At 49.0% G+C, this 24,615-nt stretch overlaps 2 protein-coding genes across 8 annotated transcripts in view; one reads left to right on the top strand and one right to left on the bottom strand.

The window, feature by feature from the left end:
- The window catches only part of PFKFB1 (6-phosphofructo-2-kinase/fructose-2,6-biphosphatase 1), a 37,234-nt gene extending 35,950 nt beyond the window's left edge, over positions 1-1,284 (top strand). For all 6 annotated transcript variants that reach the window (XM_060252927.1, XM_060252924.1, XM_060252926.1 and 3 more), the window contains one exon: positions 826-1,284. In XM_060252927.1, coding sequence (XP_060108910.1) covers positions 826-885 — 60 coding nt within the window. In that variant the 3' untranslated portion in view covers positions 886-1,284. The remainder of the gene's footprint in view (positions 1-825) is intronic.
- On the bottom strand, positions 1,280-17,601 carry LOC132581599 (non-structural maintenance of chromosomes element 3 homolog). 2 transcript variants are annotated; one of them, XR_009556133.1, is made up of 13 exons: positions 17,493-17,595; positions 16,487-16,544; positions 14,611-14,718; positions 12,646-12,709; positions 11,054-11,133; positions 9,453-9,547; positions 6,857-6,936; positions 6,726-6,768; positions 6,495-6,557; positions 5,676-5,790; positions 2,709-2,797; positions 1,642-1,871; positions 1,280-1,442 (listed from the first exon to the last, which is right to left on the bottom strand). XR_009556133.1 is itself a non-coding variant. In XM_060252928.1 (12 exons), exons 2-11 carry the CDS (start codon positions 16,526-16,528, stop codon positions 2,717-2,719), a joined length of 771 nt encoding a protein of 256 aa, XP_060108911.1. In that variant the 5' UTR covers positions 16,529-16,544; positions 17,493-17,601; the 3' UTR covers positions 1,280-1,871; positions 2,709-2,716. The 2 variants fall into 2 exon arrangements, 1 of the variants encoding a protein (XP_060108911.1); XM_060252928.1 differs by having other exon boundaries at positions 1,280-1,871; positions 17,493-17,601.
- Positions 17,602-24,615: the final 7,014 nt, after the last annotated feature.

Below are 24,615 nucleotides of genomic sequence, written 5' to 3'. Positions count from 1 at the left end.
AAGCAACAACTGCATTAGTGGGGGTGGGAAGGAGCAGAGAGAGAGAAGGAGCTGCCTGACGGTCACGCAGCAGGTCCATATTTGGTGTAGTGGTTAAGTGCGCAGACTCTTATATGGGAGAACCGGGTTTGATTCCCCGCTCCTCCACGCGCAGCTCCTGGAGTGACCTTGGGTCAGTCACGAGTTCTCGCAGAGCTGTTGTGCTCAAGAGCAGTTTCTGTCAGAGCTCTCTCAGCCCTACCTCCCTTGCAGGGCGTCTGTTGTGAGGAAGGGAAAGGAGAATGTAAGCTGCTCTGAGACTCCACGTGAAGGGCAGGGTATAAATCCAATCTCTTCTTCTTTCTTCGTATTTCAGCAAGGGACAGAGCCCAACTTCACGACAGAGCTAAGGCTTCATGACAGAGCCCATAAATTCCAGCAGTCATGCTAATTTTGGTGCAAAGAGCCAGTTTTGGTGCAGTGGTGAAGTGCACGGACTCTTATCTGGGAGAACTGGGTTTGATTACCCACTCCTCCATCTGCAGCTGCTGGAATGGCCTTGGGTCGGCCATAGCTCTTGTAGGAGTTGGCCTTGAAAGGGCAGCTGCTGTAAGAGCTCTCTCAGCCCCACCCACCTCACAGGGTGTCTGTTGTGGGGGAGGAAGGGAAAGGAGATTGTGAGCCGCTCTGAGACTCTGAGTATAGGGCGGGATATAAATCCAATATCTTCTTCTAATTCACCCAGCCATCTGATTGCTATTGATGGGACTCAGTTCCGCGGGAACCATAATTTACTAAGCTATCAAACGAGCTACACCCTAAACCTTATTCTCTCTCTCGTTGCAGAATGTTGACGTCACACGAGATCCCAAGGAAGCCCTGGACACAGTGCCGGACCACTACTGATCAACTTGTGCATTCAAAGAATCCCGGTTTCTGTTCTACTGTGGAGTTCTCATGGATGACGTGGGCATGCGGCTCAACCTGGAGAAATAAAGGTGGGGCGGGGGGGGGGGGGGCGGAGAGGTGCCGAACCACCTTGTTTGCACCATCTCCTGAAGGTCACCTTTGTGCGGACGAATGGCCTTCTCTGAACGAAAATGGTGCCACAGGTCGACGTGCCTCCATCGGATCCGTGCAGCCCCGGCTGGGTGGTGTCGCCCACCAACAAAGGAGGAAACTGTAAAACTAATGCATCAAGAGGTGGCGGTGGAGGACAAATCCAGGAAAAGTTATGCGCTCTCATCTGATCTGGAGAGATGAAAGTGTATTTTTAACTCTCAATAAAGTCAGTGCACTGTCAAAGTTCTTAACTTTATTGCTTTTAACGGAGAGACATTTTTATTACGTGGCACCCGCGTGGCAGGGGGCAGGTGAATATACACAACAGTTCCATGTCTGAACACGCTGCTACCCTTGGCCCATATTCCTCTTAACCAGCGGTGGAATTCTAGCAGGAGCTCCTTTGCATATCAGGCCACATACCCCTGATGTAGCCAATCCTCCAAGAGCTTACAGAATAAAGCTCTGGGAGGATTGGCTACATCGGGGTGTGGCCTAATATGCAAAGGAGCTCCTGCTAGAATTCCACCCCTGCTCTTAACTGTAACAAACAAACAGACAAACCAGCAAGGGAGAAGGATAAATTAGCTTTGCAGCTACAATCATACGGCCCTACCGAGAAAGCACATTTCTTTTAATGCTGGGTGAATGATCTCAGTCACTTGCGGACGTTTTCCTCTGCTCAGGGAAATCTGGTACACAAACCGCATGATACAGAACTCAGCTCCCATTCAGCGAAAGCCAAGGACCATCTCTCAGCATCAGACAAGGCGACTGAAGATAGAGGGTTTCCCTTTGGAATTTGTTCGGCTCCTTCCACAATCCAACACCTGAACATAAGAACATAAGAGAAGCCATGTTGGATCGGGCCAATGGCCCATCCAGTCCGACACTCTGTGTCACACAGTGGCCAAAACCCAGGGGCCATCAGGAGGTCCACTAGGGCCCAGAATTCCCACTGTTGCCCTCCAAGGGCCAAAAATACAGAGCATCACTGTCTCAGACATATGACCATAAGAGACGCTGTGTTGGATCCAAGCCAATGGCCCATACAGTCCACACTCTTGTCTGTCACACAGGGGCCAAAACAACCAGGCGCCATCAGGAGGTCCATCAGTGCAGCCAGGACACTAGAAGCCCTCCCATTGTTGCCACCCCCAAGCACCAAGAATACAGAGCATCACTGCCCCAGACAGAGAGTTCCAACAATAGGCTGTGGCTAATAGCCACTGATAGACCTCTGCTCCATATGTTTATCCAGTCCCCTCTTGAAGCTGTCTATGCTTGTAGCCGCCGCCACCTCCTGTGGCAGTGAATTCCACATGTTAATCACCCTTGGGGTGAAGAAGTACTTCCTTTTATCCGTTCTTACCTGACTGCTCAGCAATTTCATTGAATGTTCACAAGTTCTCATATTGGGAGAAAAGTACTTCTTTCTCTACCTTCTCTATCCCATGCATAATCTTGTAAACCTCTATCATGTCACCCACCCCTCAGTCTACGTTTCTCCACGCTAAAGAGCTCCAAGCGTTTTATCCTTTCTTCATAGGGAAAGTGTTCCAACCCTTTAATCATTCTAGTTGCCCTTTTCTGCACTTTTTCCAATGCTATAATATCTTCCTTGAGGTGCGGTGACCAGAACTGTACACGGTATTCCAAATGAATACCTGAACGGCTAGTGTCCTCCTGCAGCGTTAGCCTCTGTTTCAGCTTCATTGTACTGGCTCATCCAAAACGTGGGGTCCTTGTTCTGTATCTGAGGAGGAAGACAGCAAAGCCCGGTTAGAAAAAGCACTGAGGTAGAAAGCGAAACAAGATAACAGGATTCCTGAAAATGCCATCTTCTGGGGGGTTTTTTCTTCTTTTTAAATTAAGTTTCTAGTCCCTGCGGTGGCAGAGCAAAACCAGTATTCCTTCTTTTTGAACTATTTTTCTCCCATGCTCTCACGAAAAAGTGTTTCTGAGGGGGCCATGTATGGAAGATTATCCGCATCAGAAGTTTGATGGTGAAGCAGGGCCGTTTGGTATGCAGTGGCCTCCCGTCGACCTTGTGAGAGAGGTTTAGGCTGAGAGGAAGTAACAGGCTGAGAACATTTCATGGCAAGCAGGGATTGGAAGCCAGTCCCTCATAAGAACATGAGAGAAGCCATGCTGGATCAGGCCAATGGCCCATCCAGTCCAACACTCTGTGTCACACAGTGGCCAAAAAACCCAGGTGACACCAGGAGGTTCATCAGTGGGACCAGGACACTAGAGGCCCTCCCACTGTGGCCCGCTCCCCAAGCACCAAGAAGACAGAGCATCACTGCCCCAGACATAAGAACATAAGAGAAGCCATGTCGGATCAGGCCAATAGCCCATCCAGTCCAACACTCCGTGTCACACAGTGGCCAAAAAACCCAGGTGCCATCAGGTGGTCCATCAGTGGGGCCAGGACACTAGAGGTCCTCCCACTGTGGCCCGCCCCCCAAGCACCAAGAGCATCACTGCCCCAGACATAAGAAAATAAGAGAAGCCATGCCGGATCAGGACAATGGCCCATCTAGTCCAACACTCCGTGTCACACAGCGGCCAAAAAACCCAAGTGCCATCAGGAGGTCCACCAGTGGGGCTAGAAGCCCTCCCACTGTGCCCACCCCAGCAACATCCTTCAGTATCTTCATAGTTCCCAACTCCCCGCCCCTTTCCATCCACCCTGCCAAGTTCTTTTGGAAAAGCATCTTAACCTAAGTTATGCTAAAAGTGGGAAAAGAAGAGTTGGATTTATACCCCGCCCTTCGCTCAGAGTGGCTTACAATCAATGCTGCCTCTTAAGCTGTAGAGCCTCGTGAGCAAAAATTCTACTTTGTGAGCTACCGGCATTAAGGTTGCGAGCTGCTGCATAAATTGGTTTGCTCTGGGGCCAGCCTTCCTGAGCGGAGACACAAACGGTGTGAACGGGAGGCTAAAAAGTGAGCTGGCTCACGCTAACTCAGCTTAGAGGGAACGCTGCTTACAATCAGTGTTACGTCTAAGCTGAGTTAGTGTGAGTCAGCTCACAGTTTTTTTAGCCTTCAGCTGACACATTTTTGTCTCAGCTCAGGAAAAAAAAAAAAGGCCCCAGAGCAAACTAATTGATGCAGCAGCTCACAACTTTAATGCCGGCCGCTCGTAAATTAGAATTTTTGCTCACAAGACTTCACATAAGAGAAGCCATGTCAGATCAGGACAATGGCCCATCCAGTCCAACACTCCGTGTCACACAGGGGCAAAAAAAACCCCAAGTGCCATCAGGAGGTCTGCCATGCAGCAGCTCAAAACTTTAATGCCAGTTGCTCACGAAGGAGAATTTTTGCTCACGAGACTCCACAGCTTAGAGGGAGCATTGCTTACAATTCCTTTCCGCTTCCTACGACGGACACCCTGGGAGGTAGGTGGAGCTGAGAGAGCTCTGAGAGAACTGGGACCGGCCCAAGGTCATCCAGCTGGCTGCATGGGGGAGGAGGAGCGGGGGAATCAAACCCAGCTCTCCCAGGTTAGAATCTGCTGCTCTTAACAATTACACCATATATACCAGGGGTGGCCAAACTGTGGCTCGGGAGCCACACGTGGCTCTTTCACACATATTGTGTGGCTCTCGAAGTCCCTGCCACCCCGTCAGCCAGCTTGGAGAAGACATTTGAAGTTAAAGTTGCTTTCTTTCCACCTCTCCCTTCACCTCCCTCCCTCGTCCGTTTTCCTTCTTCCATGTCTGTCTGTCTTGCAGCTCTCAAACATCTGATATTCATGTCTTGTGGCTGTCAGACATCTGACATTTATTCTATGTGGTTCTTATGTTAAGAAAGTTTGGCCACCTCTGATAAATACACAATTTATCCCAGTCCCAGAAGCTGAACTTTTGGGTGTATAATTTGTTTATTCTTGGAGACCAAGTTTGCCAGTCCCCAGGTCCCAGTGGGGGATCCCCTGGGTTTTCAGGCTCCTTTCCACCACCAGTCAGCTGGCTGGTGGGGGGAAGCCCTGCCCCAACAGCCACCATGAACCTTTAAACCTCCACATTAGAAGAGGCTTGCAACTGTTTGAGTTTCTGTATGTGTGTGCCTTTAAATCTCGGCAGGAAAGCTGCAGGGAGGGAGGGCGAACAGACACCGCCTTTGGAGAAAACTCCACCCCTTAGGCTGTGTTCTTTTGTTTGCCTATTCATCTGAAGAAGTTGTTTGAAATAGAGCAGATAGTTACATTCAGCAACTTTAAGCAAATTGCCCCAGTGAGGTCACAAAAGTGTGTGCTTGTTCGTTCAGTTTCGTTTAGTGGATGTGCAGCTGCTGGGGAACGAGGAAGTGAAGACTGTATTCAGGGAAACTGTGCTGCTGTATTTTACTTATTTTAGGGAATGGGAAAGTCCTGGCTCCAACCCCAAAGTCCCCAGATATTTTCTGAGTTGGACTTGGCAAACCTAGGATCAGGCATACTATACCAAGTGGGATTTTTGGTACAGCCACATGGGGAAATGTCATTGATCAGAAATACTGTCTTGCTAGGATGGTGCAGGTATGCATGTGCAACCAACTCTTTCCACCACCTGTGCTGCCTATGCTTAATCTCCAGGCTCAAATCCTTTCCGTTTCCCTAGACTGCAGCAGCTGAATTTGTACCTTCGCAACAAACTGTAGGACCTGCTTCTTGGAAGTCTCTGCGGCGGCCCGTGGTCCCCATCTGAATTCATACTCTGGGGGCTCTGTGTGGGGGAGACGATTGTATTCCAAGTACCTAGAAGAAGATATTGGATTTATATCCCACCCTCCACTCCAAATCTTAGCGGTTCACAATCTCCTTTATCTTCCTCCCCCACAACACACACCCTGTGAGATGAGTGGGGCTGAGAGAGCTCTGACAGAAGCTGCCCTTTCAAAGACAGTTCTGCGAGAGCTATGGCTGATCCAAGGCCATTCCAGCAGCTGCAAGTGGACAGGTGGGGAATCAAACCCAGTTCTCCCAGAAAACAGTCCACACACTTCACCACTACACCAAACAGGCTCTCTAGAGGAAGATACTGGATTTATATCCTGCCCTCCACTCCAAATCACCATCTCCTTTACCTCCTCCCCCCTCCACAACTGACACCCTGTGAAGTGGGTATGGCTGAGAGAGCTCTGACAGAAGCTGCCCTTTCAAGGACAGCGCCTACGAGAGCTATGGCCGACTCAAAGCCATTCCAGCAAGTGCATGTGGAGGAGTGGGAAATCAAACTCTGTGAGGTGGGTGGGGCTGAGAGAGCTCTGACAGAAGCTGCCTTTCAAGGACAACTCCTACAAAAGCTATGACCAACCCAAAGCCATTCTGGCAGCTGCATGTGGAGGAGTGGGGAATCAAACCCGGTTCTCCCAGATTACGGTCTGCACACTTAACCACTATGCCAACATGGACTCTCCTCAGGGTGGTACCATGGGTCAACAGCAGCCCCTGCCACTCACTTTTGCCGGACAAATTCCTCCGTCACGAGTTTCTTCACGTCACCAAAGATCTTGTGCTTTTCTCTGAAAGGAAGAAGAAACAGTATTCCTGTCAGAGTTCATTATGTCAGATGAACAAAGAACGATCCTTCCCGCCCCCGTTCCCCCCCGCAGCCCTCCGTTTCATTCCATCTGCCCCACTGAAGGGGTGAACTCAGTGGCTCCCGGCTTCCCTGAGACATCCGCTCATACCCGAGGTTCACTCGCAGCCTCCTCAGCACCTCCCAAACAGCAGCTGAAGGGAGAGAAAGCCAACAAAAGGAGGGTTGGTTAACTGAGGAGAGCAAGGAAACGGGGCGAGGAGGGGAAGGCGTGACACTCACACTCCTTGACCACGTTGCCCTTCATGAAGATCAGGCTGAGGAGGAGGAGCAGGAGGCCCATCTTGGGGGTGTTCTCGTCCCTGCAACAGAGAAAAATCTGTCCTGCGCCTTTTCTGAAACTAAGAAGAGTAGGTTTTTATGCCCCACTTTTCTAGTTTGGTGTAGTGGTGAAGTGCACAGACTCTTATCTGAGAGAACCGGGTTTGATTCCCTGCTCCTCCACTTGCAGCTGCCGGAATGGCCTTGGGTCAGCCACGGCTCTGGCAGGAGTTGTCCTTGAAAGGGCAGCTGCTGCGGGAACTCTCTCAGCCCCACCCACCTCACAGGGTGTCTGTTGTGGGGGAAGGAGATATAGGAGATTGTAAGCCGCTCCGAGTCTCTGATTCAGAGAGAAGGGCGGAGTATAATTCTTCTTTCTTCTTCCTCCCCCTAAGGAGTCTCAAAGTGGCTTACCATCACCTTCCCTTCCTCTCCCCACAACAGACATCCCTGTGAGGTAGGCGGGGCTGAGAGGATTCTGAGAGAGCTGGGACTGGCCCAAGGTCACCCAGCAGGTTTCATGTGGAGGAGGGCAAGAGTTGGTTTTTATGCCCTGCTTTTCTCCACCCTAAGGAGTCTGAAAGCAGCTGACAATCGCCATTCCACCTTGCAGGGCAGGCGGGGCTGACGTTTATTCTATGCTGCTCTTACGTTAAGCAAGTTTGGCCACCCCTGTCGTAAACCAAGCTCAGCCGACTCTGGCAAGTGTTTGGATGGGAGACCTCCTTGAAATACCAGCAGTCGAGAGGAACAGAGGTAGGCTTTATGCAGCCACCTGAATATCCTACAGGCCTCCAGTAGGGGTCAGTCACCAGAGACTGCCATGACTTCCAGGTGCGCAAAGGCACATAAAAATACACCAGGGGCCTCTTCGCACAGCGTGTTGAGTCCGTGTTAAACTGACCCGGTTCTGTTCCGAATATCTTTGTTCCGGATATTATCGATCAGACTGCTGTACTGCAATTCGAATCACTCCGCGGTGAAACCGTCTTCTGCCGTCCACACGACGGCACCATGCAGTTCTTTTTTCCCCCTCCACTATTATGCACACGTTACGCACACAGGCGCATTATGCGCACATGCGCAAAGGTTAAAACATGTGGTTATGCGGTTATGAGCATATCTTTAAGTAGTAAAAAAAAAATGGCGGCCGTAAACTGGATGTCTGAGGCTCCTTTTGCTCTGGGACAGCCTTCAGACATTCGGAAATCGGTTAATATCGCAGCAGAACTATCCAGACGGAGAAAACTACGAGGTGAAACTGGAGAACTCAAAAAACACCGCAAAGGAGCCGGTAACAAAATAATCCAGTTCAGAGAAGGATTGGGGGTAGGCTACCACAAGTTAATACCGGGAAGCAGATTGTCAAACATGGTGAAATTCCATTGATAATTGATTGTTATAGGGTCCTGCCTAACACTGGTCTGTGAAGTATCATGGAGGACCAAGCTTTGCTAGCTCTGTTATTCTTTCCCTCCCCCCTTCTTGCTTTATTGCCTGAAAAGTAGAAGTAGTGAGAAATGAAACTAACTTGAGAAGAAGTAATCAGCACCTTCCCATACATTCCTGGTAGGGAGTGCGACGCATCTGGGGAAAGCAAGGACAGAGTCCTGATAACACTATGAGAATGTAGACATTTATGATAGCTTATGTGTGAGAGCTACCCCGCACCCCCACCCTTTGGAATCCTTTTGAAGTAAGCCTTAAAAGTATTGTATCAATGTATTTGCAGCATTACTCTCAAGAACCTGTTACACAGAAAGTATCGGTCTATCAATAAACGTAGTCTTTGTATCAACTTCGACTCGTCATTGAACCTGCATGCTTGACACAGATGTTGCTGTCTGATCAGCCACTTTAAATCCGGAAGGAAACAGCAGCAACATCTGATTATACTGTGCGTCTGAACAGGGCCCAGGAGTGGTTAAACTTGCTTACCATAAGAGCCACAATAGAATAAATGTTAGATGTTAGAGAGCCACAAGACATAAATGCCAGATGTATGAGAGCCGCAAGGAAGGAAGGAAAGGAACGGAAAAAGATGGGAGAGGGAGAGTTGGAAAGAAAGCAACTTTAACTTTAAATGCCTTCTCCAAGCTGCTCGCTTGGCTTGGAGAAGCGATTTAAAGGGACAAACGCCACCCCCAAACCAGCCAATGGGGCGGTGGAGGCTTCAAGAGCCACACAATATGTCAGTATATCTACAGTAACAACAACAACAAAGGTGAATTCAGGAGGGGTAGCCATGTTGGTCTGAAGCAGGGGTGGCCAAACTTGCTTAAGGTAAGAGCCAATGTCAGATGTTTGAGAGCCACAAGACAGGAAGGAAGATTGGGGGAGGGAGGGAAAGGTGGAAAGAAAGCAACTTTAACTTTAAATGCCTTCTCCAAGCTGCTGACAAATGCCTTCTCCAAGCTGGCCAATGGGGTCTTCAAGAGTCACACAACATTTGTGAAAGAGCCACATGTGGCTCCCGAGTCAGTTTGGCCACCCCTGAAATACACACACACACACACACACACACGAAAAAAAGAACAACCCTTTCTCTTCTCCTTACTCTTTACTGCTCTCTATTTCCAATGGTGGCAAGTTGCTGACGAGGATGTACGAGTGGGACTTTGGGTCAATTTCCACCAGTTCCATCCCAAATACCTGCCAAATTGGGGAGGAAAAAAAAAAATAAGTCTACTGTTCCAACTCCTGCTGTTTAGAAAGAGAGACACACACAAATAAAGATAGTTTCAGAGGGTAGCAGTGTTGGTCTGCAGGGAAAGAGTTAAGATTCCAATCCGGTAGCCCTTTGAAGACCAACAAAATCTTCAGGGTATGAACTTCCAAGAGCCAAAGCTCACTTTGGTACCTGACAAAAGGAGGTTTTGACTCTTGAAAACTCATCCTCTGAAAATCTTGTGGTCGTGAAGGTGCCACTGGAATCGAATCACAGATTCATAGAGTTGGAAGGGACCCCTCAGGGCCATCTAGTCCAACCCCCTGCACGATGCAGGAACTTTACAAATACCTTCCCCCCTAAGTTCACAGGATCAGCATTGCTGTCAGATGGCCATCAAGCCTCTGTTTCAAAACCTCCAAGGAAGGAGAGCCCACCACCTCCTGAGGAAGCCTGTTCCACTGAGGAACCGCTCTGACTGTCAGGAAGTTCTTCCACCCCCAAAATGGCTGCCACAGCTTACCTTCAGTCATACAGCGTAGACCATTGTGCTGTGCTAAGAACATAAAAGAAGCCACGTTGGATCAGGCCAATGGTCCATCCAGTCCAACACCCTGTGTCACAGGGGCCAAAAAAACCCCCAGGTGCCATCAGGAGGTCCACCAGTGGGGTCAGGACACTAGAAGCCCTCCCACTGTTGCCCCCCAAGCACCAAGAATACAGAGCATCACTTGCCCCAGGCAGAGAGTTCCATCTATACCCTGTGGCTAACAGCCACTGATGGACCTCTGCTCCAGATGTTGATCCAAACCCCACTTGAAGCTGGCTATGCTGGCAGCCACCACCAATCAAATCTCCCAAGGCCCATCAGAAGCAGTGTTCCCTCTAAGCACAGTTAGCGTGAGCTAGCTCACAGCTTCTCAGCCTCCGGCTCATGCGTTTCACGAGCTCAGGAAGGAGGGCTCCGGAGCACATGAATTTATGCAGCTCGCTGCTTTAACGCCAGTAGCTCACAAATTAGAATGTTTGCTCACAGGACTCCACAGCTTAGAGGGAGCATTGATCAGACGTCTTGCTGGGTAAAAGCTCCATCTGCTTTCTAAAAATGCTAGACAGGCACCAAGAAAGGTGGCTAGCGGGCACCAATGTTCCCTCTAAGCTGTGGAGTCTTGTGAGCAAAAATTCTACGTTGTGAGCGACTGGCATGACTTAAGCTTGCTCTGGGGCCATTTTTCCTGAGCTAAGACAAAAAATGCGTGAGCCGGAGGCTAAAAAGGCTATGAGCTAGCTCCCGCTAACTCCGCTTAGAGAGCACTGGTGTGCACCACGGTCAAGCGATTCTAGTTGGGAGGGAGGACAACCATTTTGGCCTCATCCCACTCTGCAGCGGCCTTCTGTTTACAACCACACTTGGAACCATCACCGCTCATAAGGAAGAAAGAACAGAGTATGATGCTACCGCCCAAGCCAATAAGAGGCTCCTTCTTTACCTGCTGAAGGGTCTGGTTGGCACGTTTCAGGAGTTCGGGGCAGACGTCTTTATAGTCTTTGATGACGTGTTTCAGAATATCTGCAAGAAGAAGACACAGAGCTTTGTGTGTCGTGGTTCTTGGTGCGTCCTCACTGAAACCCGAACAGCTCTACCATCAGAATAAACAAAGGTACAGAGACTAGCTTGGAACCAAGATCTAGATAGACATCTTGGTTGCAGCATTTGGAATATCTGGTATGCAGGGGTGGAATTCCAGCAGGAGCTGCTTTGCATATTAGGCCACACCCCCATGATGTAGCCAATCCTCCAGGAGCTTACAAGGCTCTTTTTTTTTGTAAGCTCTTGGAGGATTGGCTACATCAGGGCTGTGTGGCCTAATATGCAAAGGAGCTCCTGCTAGAATTCCACCCCTGCATGTGTGCATTTATTTCTTTATATGCTGCTTTCCTCCCCAGTTGGGATTCAAGAGACCCCTCCTCCATCTTCTCACAACAATTCTGCAAGGTAGGACTCGCTGAGCGCTTGTGATAGCAGAAGTGGAGGATTCAAACCTGGGTCCTCGTCTGCCGCTCTGTCACGGTGACTAACAATAACCCTAATTTCTGCTCCTTTCTCTCCCTCCCTTCTGTGACGGTACCCCAAAGTCCTTGGCTGAAGGTCTCAAGAGCTTCGCTAAACCAAAATACTGGAAGAAGAATCATGTAAAGACATTTGCTTAACCCAACCCTGATGGCGGAATGTTAGTAGTCCTAGTGCAGGAGGGGGCAAACTTGCTTAACTAAGAGCCAGACAGAATAGACTTCAGATGTTTGAGAGCAGCAAGACATGAACATCAGACATTTGACAGGAAGGAAGGAAGGAAGGAAGGAAGGAAGGAAGGAAGGAAGGAAGGAAGGAAGGAAGGAAGGAAGGAAGGAAGGAGGGAAGGAGGGAAGGAAGGAAGGAAGGAAGGAAGGAAGGAAGGAGGGAAGGAGGGAAGGAAGGAAGGAGGGAAGGAGGGAAGGAGGGAAGGAAGGAAGGAAGGAGGGAAGGAGGGAGGGAAGGAAGGAAGGAAGGAAGGAAGGAAGGAAGGAAGGAAGGAAGGAAGGAAGGAGGGAGGGAGGGAGGGAGGGAGGGAGGGAGGGAGGGAAGGAAGGAAGGAAGGAAGGAAGGAAGGAAGGAAGGAAGGAAGGAAGGAAGGAAGGAAGGAAGGAAGGAAGGAAGGAAGGAAGGAAGGAAGGAAGGAAGGAAGGAAGGAAGGAAGGAAGGAAGGAAGGAAGGAAAGCTGTAGTGTAGTTGACCATATTCTAGTTCCTTTAGCTCTTTATTATTGTATCTCTAATTTTTCAATGGAAGGAAGGAAGGGAGGGAGAAGTGGAAAGAAAGCAACTTTAACTTTAAATTCATTCTCCAAGCCACAGTCTGGTTTGCTTAGATAAGTGATTTAAAGAGAGAAATGCCTACTCCAAGCTGGCTGACAGGGCAGTGGGGACTTCGAGAGCCACACAATATGTGTGAAAGAGCTGCATGTGGCTCCTGAGCCACAGTTTGGCCACCCCTGTTCTAGTGCAATTTTTTTTTTAATGGTAAAAACGTCATCCCTGATCTCACCTGCCCGCTTGATGGGGATTTTCTTTTGGTCTTTGACAAGCAGAAACCGTACCAGCTCGTTCACCTGAAGACAGAACACAACACAGGCAGGAGTCAGGGGTGGGTGTGTATTTGAAGAAGAAGACATTGATTTATATTCCGCCCTCCACTCAAGAGTCTCAGAGCGGCTCACAATCTCCTTTATCTCCCTCCCCCACAACAGACACCCTGTGAGGTGGGTGGGGCTGAGAGGGCTCTCACAGCAGCTGCCCTTTCAAGGACAACCTCTACCAGAGCTATGGCTGACCCAAGACCATGCAAGCAGGTGCAAGTGGAGGAGTGGGGAATCAAACCTGGTTCTCCCAGATAAGAGTCCACAGACTTAACCACTACACCAGCTGGCTCTCCACGAGAGTATGGGAAAAGTGCAGAATGTGGTAATGGGAGAGAAGGAGGGTGAGAAAAAAAATGGGTGGGGGTTGGGTGGGTGAGGCTGAGAGGGCTCTCACAGCAGGTGGGTGGTTGAGGTGGGTGGGGCTGAGAGGGCTCTCACAGCAGCTGCCCTTTCAAGGACAACCTCTACCAGAGCTATGGCTGACCCAAGACCATGCCAGCAGGTGTTTGCCATCCAGTCATCTCCCCCCCGCCCCCTCCCAAAGCGATAACTAGGGCCAACTCTGCTTTCAAGAACAGATGAGTTCCAGCTATGCTGGGCTACCCAAGTGAGGACTTTTTAAAAAGTGGCTTTGTTGAAAAGCAACTTCCTTGCCTTTCTGACTCAAAAGTACCCTTGAACACATGTCGTTGAATATGCTATGCAAAACAGGAAAACACAGTGATGCAGAATAAGACAGACAGCTACTGCTTCTGCAGGACACGGAACCCACAGAATTTTCATTTGTTTGTGGGGGGGGGGAGTATTTTTAGCATGCAAAGGACATATAACCCTGGCTGTATTATTTCATTTATTTATTTACTTGGCAGGCCTATATTCTGCCCTTTCCCGTAAACGGGATCAGGGCGGATCACGACGTACAACAGCGACAAGAAAAACCTACAGTTCAGAATTAAAACAACACATTAAAATGAAAACAAGTAAAAACGACAAAACGATAACTAAAGCGCGCCACAGGCGGGAAGGGCGCAGCAAGCGGCTAGAGGCTCAGATTAAATGATGGAAGCAATAGCGAGATAGCACTGCGGTCGGATGCAATGTCGCCACGAGGGAGGCCGACTGGCGGAGTAATAGCTGGGATAGGACGCCTCGCTGCCTCAGCCATAAGCCCGGCAGAACAGCTCCATCTTGCAGGCCCTAAGGAATGGCAGTAGCTCAGGTAGGGCCCGGATCTCCATGGGGAGCTGAATCCACCAGGCAGGGGCAAGTCGGACTATCTTTAGGCCAGGGGTGGTCAGGAAGTGTTGCACAGCTGATCGCAATGACCTCTGGGGCGTATCTGGGGAAAGGCGGTCCCCTCGGATGTAGCCAACGAGAACAGGGTGATTCCAAGAAGGGACAGACATATATGAACATATAAGAACCTATGAAGCTGCCTTCTACTGAATCAGACCTTCGGTCCATCGAAGTCTGTCTTGTCTACTCACAGTGGCAGCAGCTCTCCAGGGTTTCAAGCTGAGGTTTTTCACACCTACTTGTGTGGACCCTTTTTAGTTGGAGATGCCGGGGATTGAACCTGCGGCAAAGTCAGTATTGTCTACCCAGACTGGCAGCCACTTTCCAGGGTCTCCAGCTGAGGTTTTTCCCACCTACTTGCGTGGACCCTTTTTAGTTGGAGATGCCGGGGATTGAACCTGGGGCAAAGTCAGTATTGTCTACTCAGACTGGCAGCCACTTTCCAGGGTCTCAAGCTGAGGTTTTTCACACCTACTTGCGTGGACCCTTTTTAGTTGGAGATGCCGGGGATTGAACCTGGGGCCTTCTGCTTCCCAAGCAGATGCTCTACCACTGAGCCATCGCAGTACTCTTACTTTGGCATCCATCTGACTCTGTGGGTGCCGCTGGACGTTGTTCTGCGACTGACTGGAAGACGGCGCTTGGGTCAAGGAGTATTCTTCATCCACTTCCATGGGTTCTGCCTAGGGAAAGGCAAGAAGGGGAATTCAGAACGGCTGCCTGGTTGGTTAGGGACTGGTGTCTGGATCCTAAGTCGGTTAGGGACTGGTGTCTGGATCCACTTGGATTCATTTCCAAACAAGATTATCAGGCACCAAGAGGGGTTTCAACATAATCATTTTCCTCGCTTGGGTGTTCCTGCCCCTTCAGGTTTTTTTCCACCCGTTCTGCCTGACCCGATACCCCACTATCCTTATGCCGCTCTCACGCTCATCTTCTCCGCAGGGCTTCCGTCGGATTTCACACTCTCTGTCTCGGGGGTTGCAACCGGCTTCGCCTCTTTCACACGGCAAGCAGAAAACGTTTTTTTTTAGAGGATCTTGTTTGCTGCGCGAAAGAGGCGGAGCGAGCTGCAGCCCGGGGCAGACAGTATGAAATCCGACGGAAGCCCCGCGGAGAAGAGGAGAGTGAGAGCGGCATAAGGCTAGCGGGAGAATCGGTCCCTGTGTTTTGCTCCCTCCAAGTGGTCGATTCAATATTGCATGGTCGACCCCGCTTAGCTTCTGAGCTGATGAGATCGGGCTAGCCTGGGCCATCCAAGTCGCGACAGAGTCGAACAGAGATGGTTTGCCATTGCCTGCCTTCGCACAGCAACCCTGTTCTTCCTTGGTGGTCTCCCATCCAAATACTAACCAGGGCTGCCTCCGCTTAGCTTTCAAGATGTAACGAAAGGCTAAGCCTGGGCCATGCAGGTCAGGGCAGAGATGAACAGAGGTGGTTTGCCATTGCCTGCCTCTGCGTAGCAACCTAGGACTTCCTCGGTGGTCTCCTATCCAAGTATTAACCAGGGATGACTCTCCTCAGCTTCTGAGATCTGACAGCCATTCAGAATACACAGGCATATAGTCCAAACAGGATATGCAGTACATGTAGAAGAAGAAGATATACTCTGAATCTCAGAGTGGCTTACAATCTCCTTTACCTTCCCCCCTCTCACACAACAGACACCCTGTGAGGTGAGTGGGGCTGAGAGAGCTGTCCCAGAAGCTGCCCTTTCAAGGACAGCTCTGCGAGAGCTCTGGCTGACCCAAGGCCATTCCAGCAGCTGCAAGTGGAGGAGTGGGGGGGAATCGAACCCGGTTCTCCCAGATAAGAGTGCGCACACTTCACCACTACACCAAACTGGCTCTCTTTGTTCATTCTCTTTGTTCATTCTTCACAGTCGCCCTCTTGGAAGGCAATCTACAGATGCTGAGGGGCACTCAAAACTTTTGGGAGCAATCGGGGACATTTAATATTTTCAGCAGCCGCAACGTTTCATCTTGCCCTGAAGAGAGAATATTCAACTTAACCTCAAGGAACTGCTTTACAATCATTAGGCATACGTGTTTCTGAATGTATGTCTAAGATCTGCAGGTCATAGACATATATAGGAAATATATCTATATAAAGAAAGCTGCCCTGTCGGAGGTTCTGTTTCCACGTCCTCGTTTTCGCTTATGAAATGTGTGTGTGTGTGTGTGTGTGTATATATATATTTAGTAATTACAGTGTACATATATTGTACATTTTACTGGCAGTATGCCGTAGATATTAAACGTAAATGCAGATTGCATTTTCTCCAAGGGAGCTGATCTGCTGATCGGCCATTCTAACGTATTCTTTTTGAGTACATTTTTTAAAAAAAATGACGGTTGGGTGTTTTCTCTCCTTTTCTCTTTTCCCAGTTTCATACAATCCAAAGTGGTCCCCCACATATCAGCACATACAATAATAAAGAAATCCACTTACCTGGGAAGGAACAGGTCTTTTGCTACGTCTTTTCTGGGACATCTCTCCTTCAGGAAGTCTGTAAGGAGCGGGAAAAGTAAGTTACAGCAGAGATCCTGAAGCAGGAATTCTGATTTACATTCATACACGGGGGGGGGGGGGGGGGGGTCGTTTTGTAGAAAAATAGGTGGCCGAGCTCATTAGCATAACTCATTAGCATATCCCACCCCACCCCCCAGCCAAAAGCAACCCAATGCAAGAAATGGGCGAGCGAGGCCTGCTTTGGCTGGATAGAGATCCAGCCAGCCCAAACAGGCTTCGCACGCCTGGGGCTCTCCTGGGCTGCCCCCCCCCCCAGTCAAAAAACCAGCAAGCCACCCACAGTCCAAAATCACATAAGAAGTGGAGAAGTGTGGGGTGGGCTTCTCCAGGGGTTTATGAGAGCTGCTCACTATCCTGATCCAGGGATTGTTATGCAGCTGCAGCTACTATTCAGTGGACAAGTTAGTGGGGAGGAGGAAGGGGAACCCTCAGAAAGGTTCAGGAGCTGCGCTCCTGTGAGCTCCTGCTGAATCTGAGGCCTGCATGCATATCTTCATAAGCCTTTTCTCTTCTCTATTGCAAATCCCCGACTTCTCTGCCTGCCTCCACCTTTCCCCCCATTGAAAGGGCTTCTTGGCTTTTTAACGGCCACAGGTCAGGCAGACGTATCTTATTACAGTAAGACAACGTGGGAAAGCTGTACCTGTTGAACATCTGCCCAGCAGTCCTGCCTGAAAATAAACTTAAACCCCACCTATTTCTAGAATTCCTATGGCATCCGATAGCTCAGACTGGCACTCCCCTTCTCCCCCACCCCCACCAGCCGCAAGGGATCCTGGGCCTTTAACAACGACAACAGGCAGAAGCTCAACAGGTGCAGCTCCTTCGAGCCTGCTGATGGGAGAAAGCTGGATCCGCTGGATTTTCACGCAAGAGGGCTGCTCCACGCATTAAGACTGGTGGTCTTTAAAAAACAACAACTCACGATACTGCCGACGCTGCATCCCCCACCGGGTCTTCACAACACTCGGCTCAACCCCTTCCTCCGTTCAGAAACACCGGACAATTCTACGCATGCGCCTTTTCTTCCGCCCGGGAAGGCTGGCCTTAGCTTCGCAGTGCGCACGCGTTACACGGTGGACGCGCCATTTTGTCCGGGGACAAGAGAACGGTTGGGCGTTGCTTAGCAACATGGCCTGCCGCGTGCGCTGTGAATGGGCACGCCCTTTTCCAGCGTTTGCTTCGATCGTAGAACAGAGTAGGAGCGAAGGGGCACCTTTAAGACCAACGAAATTTTATTCCGAGTGTAAGCTTCGTATGCATACAGACTTCATCAGGCGAGGGGATAGGGTACCCTGCAGATCCCCTCGTCTGAAAAAGTCCTATTCTGTGAGCCTCCAAAGAAGGTGCTCCTATCTTTCATTATTTCCAAATAGAGGGAAGGCATTTAAAGGCATGTGGTCCCTTTAAATGTGATGGCCAGAACTCTTTTTGGAGTTTGGTCCTTCTTGTCACATCCTTGCTCCTGGCTCCACCCCCAAAGTCCCCAGATATTTCTTAAGTTGGACATGTCAAGCTTGCACTCAAAACAACAACATTGCAGCATCAGGGGAAAAGCAAGCAAAAGGGAGGATCCGGTGGGGTTCCTGTCTCTTCTGTGCAGAAAGGGAAATGTTGGCATGCAGAAGTGAGAAAATTTCAATCTGAGCAACGTTTGAATCCAGTGGCACCTTTAAGACCAACAAAGTTTAATTCTGGGTATAAACTTTCGTGTACATGCACGCTTCTTTATATATTTTGAAACGGACTTCCTCCAGTTTGCATTCACATGAAAGCATATACCCAGAATTAAACTTCGTTGGCCTTTAAAAAGTGCCCCTGGATGCAAACTTTGTTCTGTTGCTTCAGACCAACATGGCTACCTGCTTGGAAATTTGCATCTGCTGAAGTTTCTTCTTCCAGTATAGAAAACAAAAGGCTTGTGCTGATGCTCAAACGCATGAATGTATTGCTTTGTGCTATTTACTGCAATAGAATAATAAAAAATCCCAACCCCGTTTTTCTTCCAAAAATTCCTCACATTCTGTGAGGAAGCAATTTCAGCAGATGCTGAAAGCCAGTGTACTACATAGGGTTGCCAGCAGGGTTGCCAAGCCCAAGAAACATCTGGGGACTTTGGGGGTGGAGCCAGAAGGCATTGTGGTGGAGCAAGAAGCAAGTTTATGACAAGCATAATTGAACTCCAAAGGGAGTTCTGGCCACCACTTTTATAGGGACCACACACCTTTTAAATGCCTCCCGTCCACTGGAAATAATGAAGGATGGGGGCACCTTCTTTTGGGGCTCATAGAATTGGACCCCCTAGTCCAATCTTTCTGAAACTTAGAGGGTGTTTTGAGGAGAGGTACCAGATGCTATAGTGCCTCTACCTCAAAAAACAGCCTCCCCACAGAGCCCCAGATAACCGCAGATCAATTCTTCATTATACCCAAGGAATCAATCTCCATAGGAAATAATGGAGTGCCCAGCAGACATTTCCCTCCCCCCCACCACCACCCGCTTTCTGAGGACCCTGAAGCTGGGGAGGGCCTCCAAACCGGAGGATCCCCTATCCCCACCTGGGGATTGGTAAAGCAAAATTAGGAAAACACTGTGTAATTTACAAAGCAAGAATGAATGCAACCACTCTTGTTATGCTTTCAGTTCAATGGAACATCACAAACACAACTTTCAACAAAAATACAGTGGCTCTTCACTGAGCTCAACATACTGTCTTAGCTCCTTAGGCTTGTTGCAAGCCTCCAGGTGAGGCCTGGAGATCTCCTGCTTTTACAATTGATCTCCTGTTGGCAGAGATCAGTTCCTCTGGAGAAAATGGCTGCTTTGGAGGGTGGACTCTGGGGCATTGTACGCTGCTGAGGCTCCTCCCATCCCCAAACCCTTCCCTCTCCCAGCTCCACCCCCAAAGTCTCCAGGTATTTTCCAACCCTGACCTGGCAACTAAGGTTGCCAATCCCCAGGTGATCGTTCCAGATCAATATGCAGTGCTATACAGGTACAATATCTTGCTGTCTAAAAATGTCCTGTTTCTTGGTAGAGGCAAGTGTACCATTTATTCAAGTGCAGTGAGGGTAGGAGTCCTCAAGCCCACAGGTACAGCGACACGGGGCCGAGGTTCCTTCCGTGTTTCATACGCCACTTCCACTGGCCACCTGTATTTTTTCCGGAACCCGTGCTTAGGCAACAGCTCTCACATAGCTTACGTTGTCTCATCTGCACGCTTGGTTCCCCACGCTTGGTTCTCCAGCTTGGTTCCATGCTGGAACGACTATGTATGTTGAGCGCAGTGAAGAACCACTGTATTTTCATTGAAAGTTGTGTTTGTGATGTTCCAATGAACTGAAAGCATAATAAGAGTGGTTGCATTTATTCTCGCTTTGTAAATTACACAGTGTTTTCCTAATTTTGCCTTACCAATAGTTACACTGTGGTTTCCTGCTTGCCCACCTGGGGATTGGCACCCCTAGTTGCCAGGTCAGGGTTGGAAAATACCTGGAGACTTTGGGGGTGGAGCTGGAAGAGGGAAGGGTTTGGGGAGGGGAGGGGAGGAGCCTCAGCAGCGTACAATGCCCCAGAGTCCACCCTCCAAAGCAGCCATTTTCTCCAGAGGAACTGATCTCTGCCAGCAGAAGATCAATTGTAAAAGCAGGAGATCTCCAGGCCTCACCTGGAGGCTGGCAACAAGCCTAGTACTACAGGAGCTAAGACAGTTCCCCAGTTCATATTTAGTCTCTCCCCCAAACTGGCAAAACAACCTAGAACACCTAATGGCATAATCCTAATCAGAGTTACTAGTAGGGTTGCCAAGTCCAATTCAAGAAATATCTGGGGACTTTGGGGGTGGAGCCAGGAGACACTGAAAGTGGAGCCAGGAGTAAGGTTGGGACCAGCATAACTGAACTCCAAAGGGAGTTCTGGTCATCACATTTAAAGGGACTGCACACCTTTTAAATGCCTTCCCTCCACAGGAAATAATGGACAGAGGCACCTAATCTGGGGGCTCATAGAATTGGACCCCCCCGGTCCAATCTTTTTGAAACTTGGAAGGTATTCTGGGAAGAGGCCTTGGATGCTATGCTGAAAATTTGGTGCATCTACCTCAACAAGCAATCCCTCCAGAGCCTCAGGTACCCACAGATCAATTCTCCATTATACCCTATGGGAATCAGTCTCCATAGGGAATAATGGAGCATCCAGCAAACATTTCCTTCCCCCCGACTTTCTGATGACCCTGAAGCAGGCAGAGGGCCTCCAAACTGCGGGATTCACTGCCCCCACCTGGGGTTGCCAAAATCCAGGTGAGTACTGGAGATCTGGAAATACAACTGATCTCCAGATGACAGAGGCCATGTTCTTATCGGTACTTTTTGGTGGAATGGTTTAAGTTATTTATTATACCTCTGAGGATGCCAGTCACAGTTGCTGGCGAAACGTCAGTTCTCACAATGCCAAGACCACGGCCATACCGCCCGGAAAATCTACAACAGCTATTTATTATACCTTTGTAAGAGGAAACAATAAGCCACTATAATTGTCATAAAATAGAACTAAACGATGAAGCAAGGGTCTCTGTACATGAAGGCAATCTTAACTAGGCACCACACCAGAGAAGTTACTAAGAACTTCCATGAAACTCCTTCCACCTTTTTGAGCCTTTTCTGTGAGCCATTTTCCAGTGAGCAGTTTGGCTGTATGGGCCCTCTGTGGCCAGATCCAAATTACGCGTGCCAAGATGGAACCTCCCATTTCTGCAGGTGCTGGCACTGCCCAAAGGACCATTGGTTATTTATGGCTGATGATTCTTGAGAAGGTTGGAAGCTTGCCTTTATAGCGCTCCAGACCAACGTGAATCGAGAAGGCTTCGCCATGGCTCTTTAATTAAAGCAAAATGAAGATGTGGGGCTTATTTGTTTGTTCGCTGAAGGCGACCGAGCCCTGGCTTTTAGCGGAATCGCTCCGGCTGGACGTTGAGCGATTGAACTTAATTGGCCGCCCCATCCCACGCCCGTTCCAGTGAGAGGTGGGCATTGACAGTTTCAGAGCAGAGGAAGATATGGTCTTTGGCAGGCAGATCACAAGGTAGCGGCTCTGAAAGAAGGAGCCACTGTTTGACATGTGGAAACCAAAACACTTTCGAGGTAACTTAACGGTTGTTTCACAAACCCATCTTTAAAGCGTCCTTTGCCTCCGCGTCCCAGTAAGCAGAGGGCAAATCCATTGCTTTATGGTCTCCTTTCAGTCAGTCCCTCCGTTTTATAATAAATCATATATGGTTTTCATCCGCTGTCACGCATATTGTGTTGGTTGTTCAAATGGCTTCTTTGATATGATAAAGTTGTTGACAGATCCAGGCTGGGAAACTCCTAGAGATAGGGTTGCCAAGTCGAATTCCAGAAATATCTAGGGACTTTGGGGGTGGAGCCAAGAGCAAGGGTGTGACAGGCACAACCATCACATTTAAAGGGACCACACATCTTTTAAACATCTTCCCTGCATTGAAAATAATGAAGGATAGGGGCACCTTCTTTGGGGGGCTCATAGAATTGGACCACCTGGTCCAATCCTTTTGGAACTTGGAGGGTATTTTGGGAAGAGGCACTGGATGCTATGCTGAAAGCTTGGTACCCCTACCTCAAAAAACAGCTTCCCCAGAGCCCCAGATACCTGCAGATCAATTCTCCATTCTATCCTATGGGAATGGGTCTCCATAGGGAATAATGGAGTGCCCAGCAGACATTTCCCTGGATCTCTAGCCAGCCCAAGCAGGCCTCGCTTGCCCATGGACCTCCTTTCTTGCATTGGGTTGCTTTTTGGAGGGGGGGCAGCATATGCTATGTTATGCTAATCAGCTCTGTCACCTATTTTTCTACAAGACAACCCCTACATAAGACTATGAAGGACAAAACATCTTCACACTTCTTTTCCCACGGCCTAGTGGTGGCTCAACCCTACCTGTTGCCTGGAGAAGAGCTGTAATCCTGGGAGATCCTCAGGCCCCACCCAGAGATTGGCATCCCTAACCAGTGCAGTGCAGTGGGAGGGCTTCTAGTGTCCTGACCCCACTGATGGACCTCCTGATGGCACCTGGTGTTTTTTGGCCACTGTGTGACACAGAGTGTTGGACTGGATGGGCCATTGGCCTGATCCAAGATGGCTTCTCTTATGTTCTTATGTCTGGGGCAGTGATATTCTGTATTCTTGGTGGTTGGGGGGGCACAGTGGGAGGGGTTCTAGTGTCCTGGCCCTAATGATGGACCTCCTGATGGCACCTGGTTTTTTTGGCCACTGTGTGACACAGAGTGTTGGACTGGATGGGCCATTGGCTTGATCCAAGATGGCTTCTCTTACGTTCTTATGTCTGGGGCAAATGATGCTCTGTATTCTTGGTGCTTGGGAAGGGGGAACAGGGTGAGGGGTTCTAGTGTCCTGGCCCCACTGATGGGCCTACTGATGGCACCTGGTGTTTTTTGGCCACTGTGTGACACAGAGTGTTGGACTGGATGGGCCATTGGCCTGATCCAAGATGGCTTCTCTTACGTTCTTATGTCTGGGGCAGTGATATTCTGTATTCTTGGTGGTGGTGGGGGCACAGTGGGAGGTGTTGTAGTGTCCTGGCCCTACTGATGGACCTCCTGATGGCACCTGGTGTTTTTTTGGCCACTGTGTGACACAGAGTATTGGACTGGATGGGCCATTGGCTTGATCCAAGATGGCTTCTCTTACGTTCTTATGTCTGGGGCAGTGATGTTCTGTATTTTTGGTGGCTGGGGCGGGGGCACAGTGGGAGGGCTTCTAGTATCCTTGCCCTACTGATGGACCTCCTGATGGCACCTGTTTTTTTTGGCCACTGTGTGACACATAGTGTTGGACTAGATGGGCCATTGGCCTGATCCATCATGGCTTCTCTTATGTTCTCCCCGCTTCATTCCTTGTGCTAAATATGTGTTTTAATTCAAGGTGGAGAGGAGGGGATCTTATTTATTTGATTTGATTTATAGCCTGCCCTTCCCGTAGAACAGGCTCAGGGTAGATTACATCTTACAAACCACCCTTCAAATCTGGAAAAACCATAAGACCATTTCAATAACTTCGGTCTGTCATTAAAACAAGAATTTTGGGGGATTAAGAAATTGTTATTTTCAGCATGAGTGATGATCACTTGCATACCAATTTTTTTTTTTTAATGCTGGTATAAATATAAATAGCCCAGACTCAACTGTAACATTGTCCTTGTCTCTGACTAATTTGGTTTGCAAGCCTCTCTCTCTTTCTACTTTCCCAAGTTTATATCAGGCTGGTCTTTCTTGTGGCTTTTTGCTTTATTTAGAAATGTTACTAAATAATAGAAATGTTTCTAAAGGAAGGGTGGGGCGGGGGATGCCACTTTGTTACCTTCTACCCTTTGGGAAAGAGAACAACTGCAGTGAATATCAGGATGCCTTTATTTTTTAATTATTATTTTTTTTCTACTCCAGCCCTGAAGCTCACCTCTGCCAAAGAAACTAGCAATGATGGCGTTGAAGGAGATCGTTTTGGAAGTCTCCACCTCGGGTAGACCTCATGATAAAAACAGCGCGGTAAAAACAATGTGGGTTTTTTTTTCCAGTCACATTTTTGTTCCCTGATTTCACTTTACCATGTAGTTGATCCCAGAAATGGAAACTTTTCCTGTCTCCATCTTGAGAGTCCTCCTTTTCAGTTTCTGTTCATTTCCCACTGCACACGCAGAGACCTCACTGGAGCGCAAATTACGTAGCATTTGTTTTAAATTGCAGGGGGTTAGTAGAGGGGGGGAAGGCCAATGATATGCTGGGTATTATTAGGAAGGGAATTGAAAACTAATCAGCCAGTATCGTAACGCCCCTGTATAAATCGATGGTGCGGCCTCATTTGGAGTACTGTGTGCAGTTCTGGTCATCACACCACAAAAAAGATATAGCATTGGGAAAAGTTCAGAAAAGGGCAACTAGAATGATTGAAGGGTTGGTACACTTTCCCTACAAATAAAGGTTAAAGCGCTTGGGGCTCTTTAGCTTGGAGATATGATG

The sequence above is a fragment of the Heteronotia binoei genome, chromosome 13, assembly GCF_032191835.1.
Source record: "Heteronotia binoei isolate CCM8104 ecotype False Entrance Well chromosome 13, APGP_CSIRO_Hbin_v1, whole genome shotgun sequence".
NCBI classification, from domain to species: Eukaryota; Metazoa; Chordata; class Lepidosauria; order Squamata; family Gekkonidae; genus Heteronotia; species Heteronotia binoei.
This window is presented reverse-complemented; position numbering and strand designations above follow the sequence as displayed.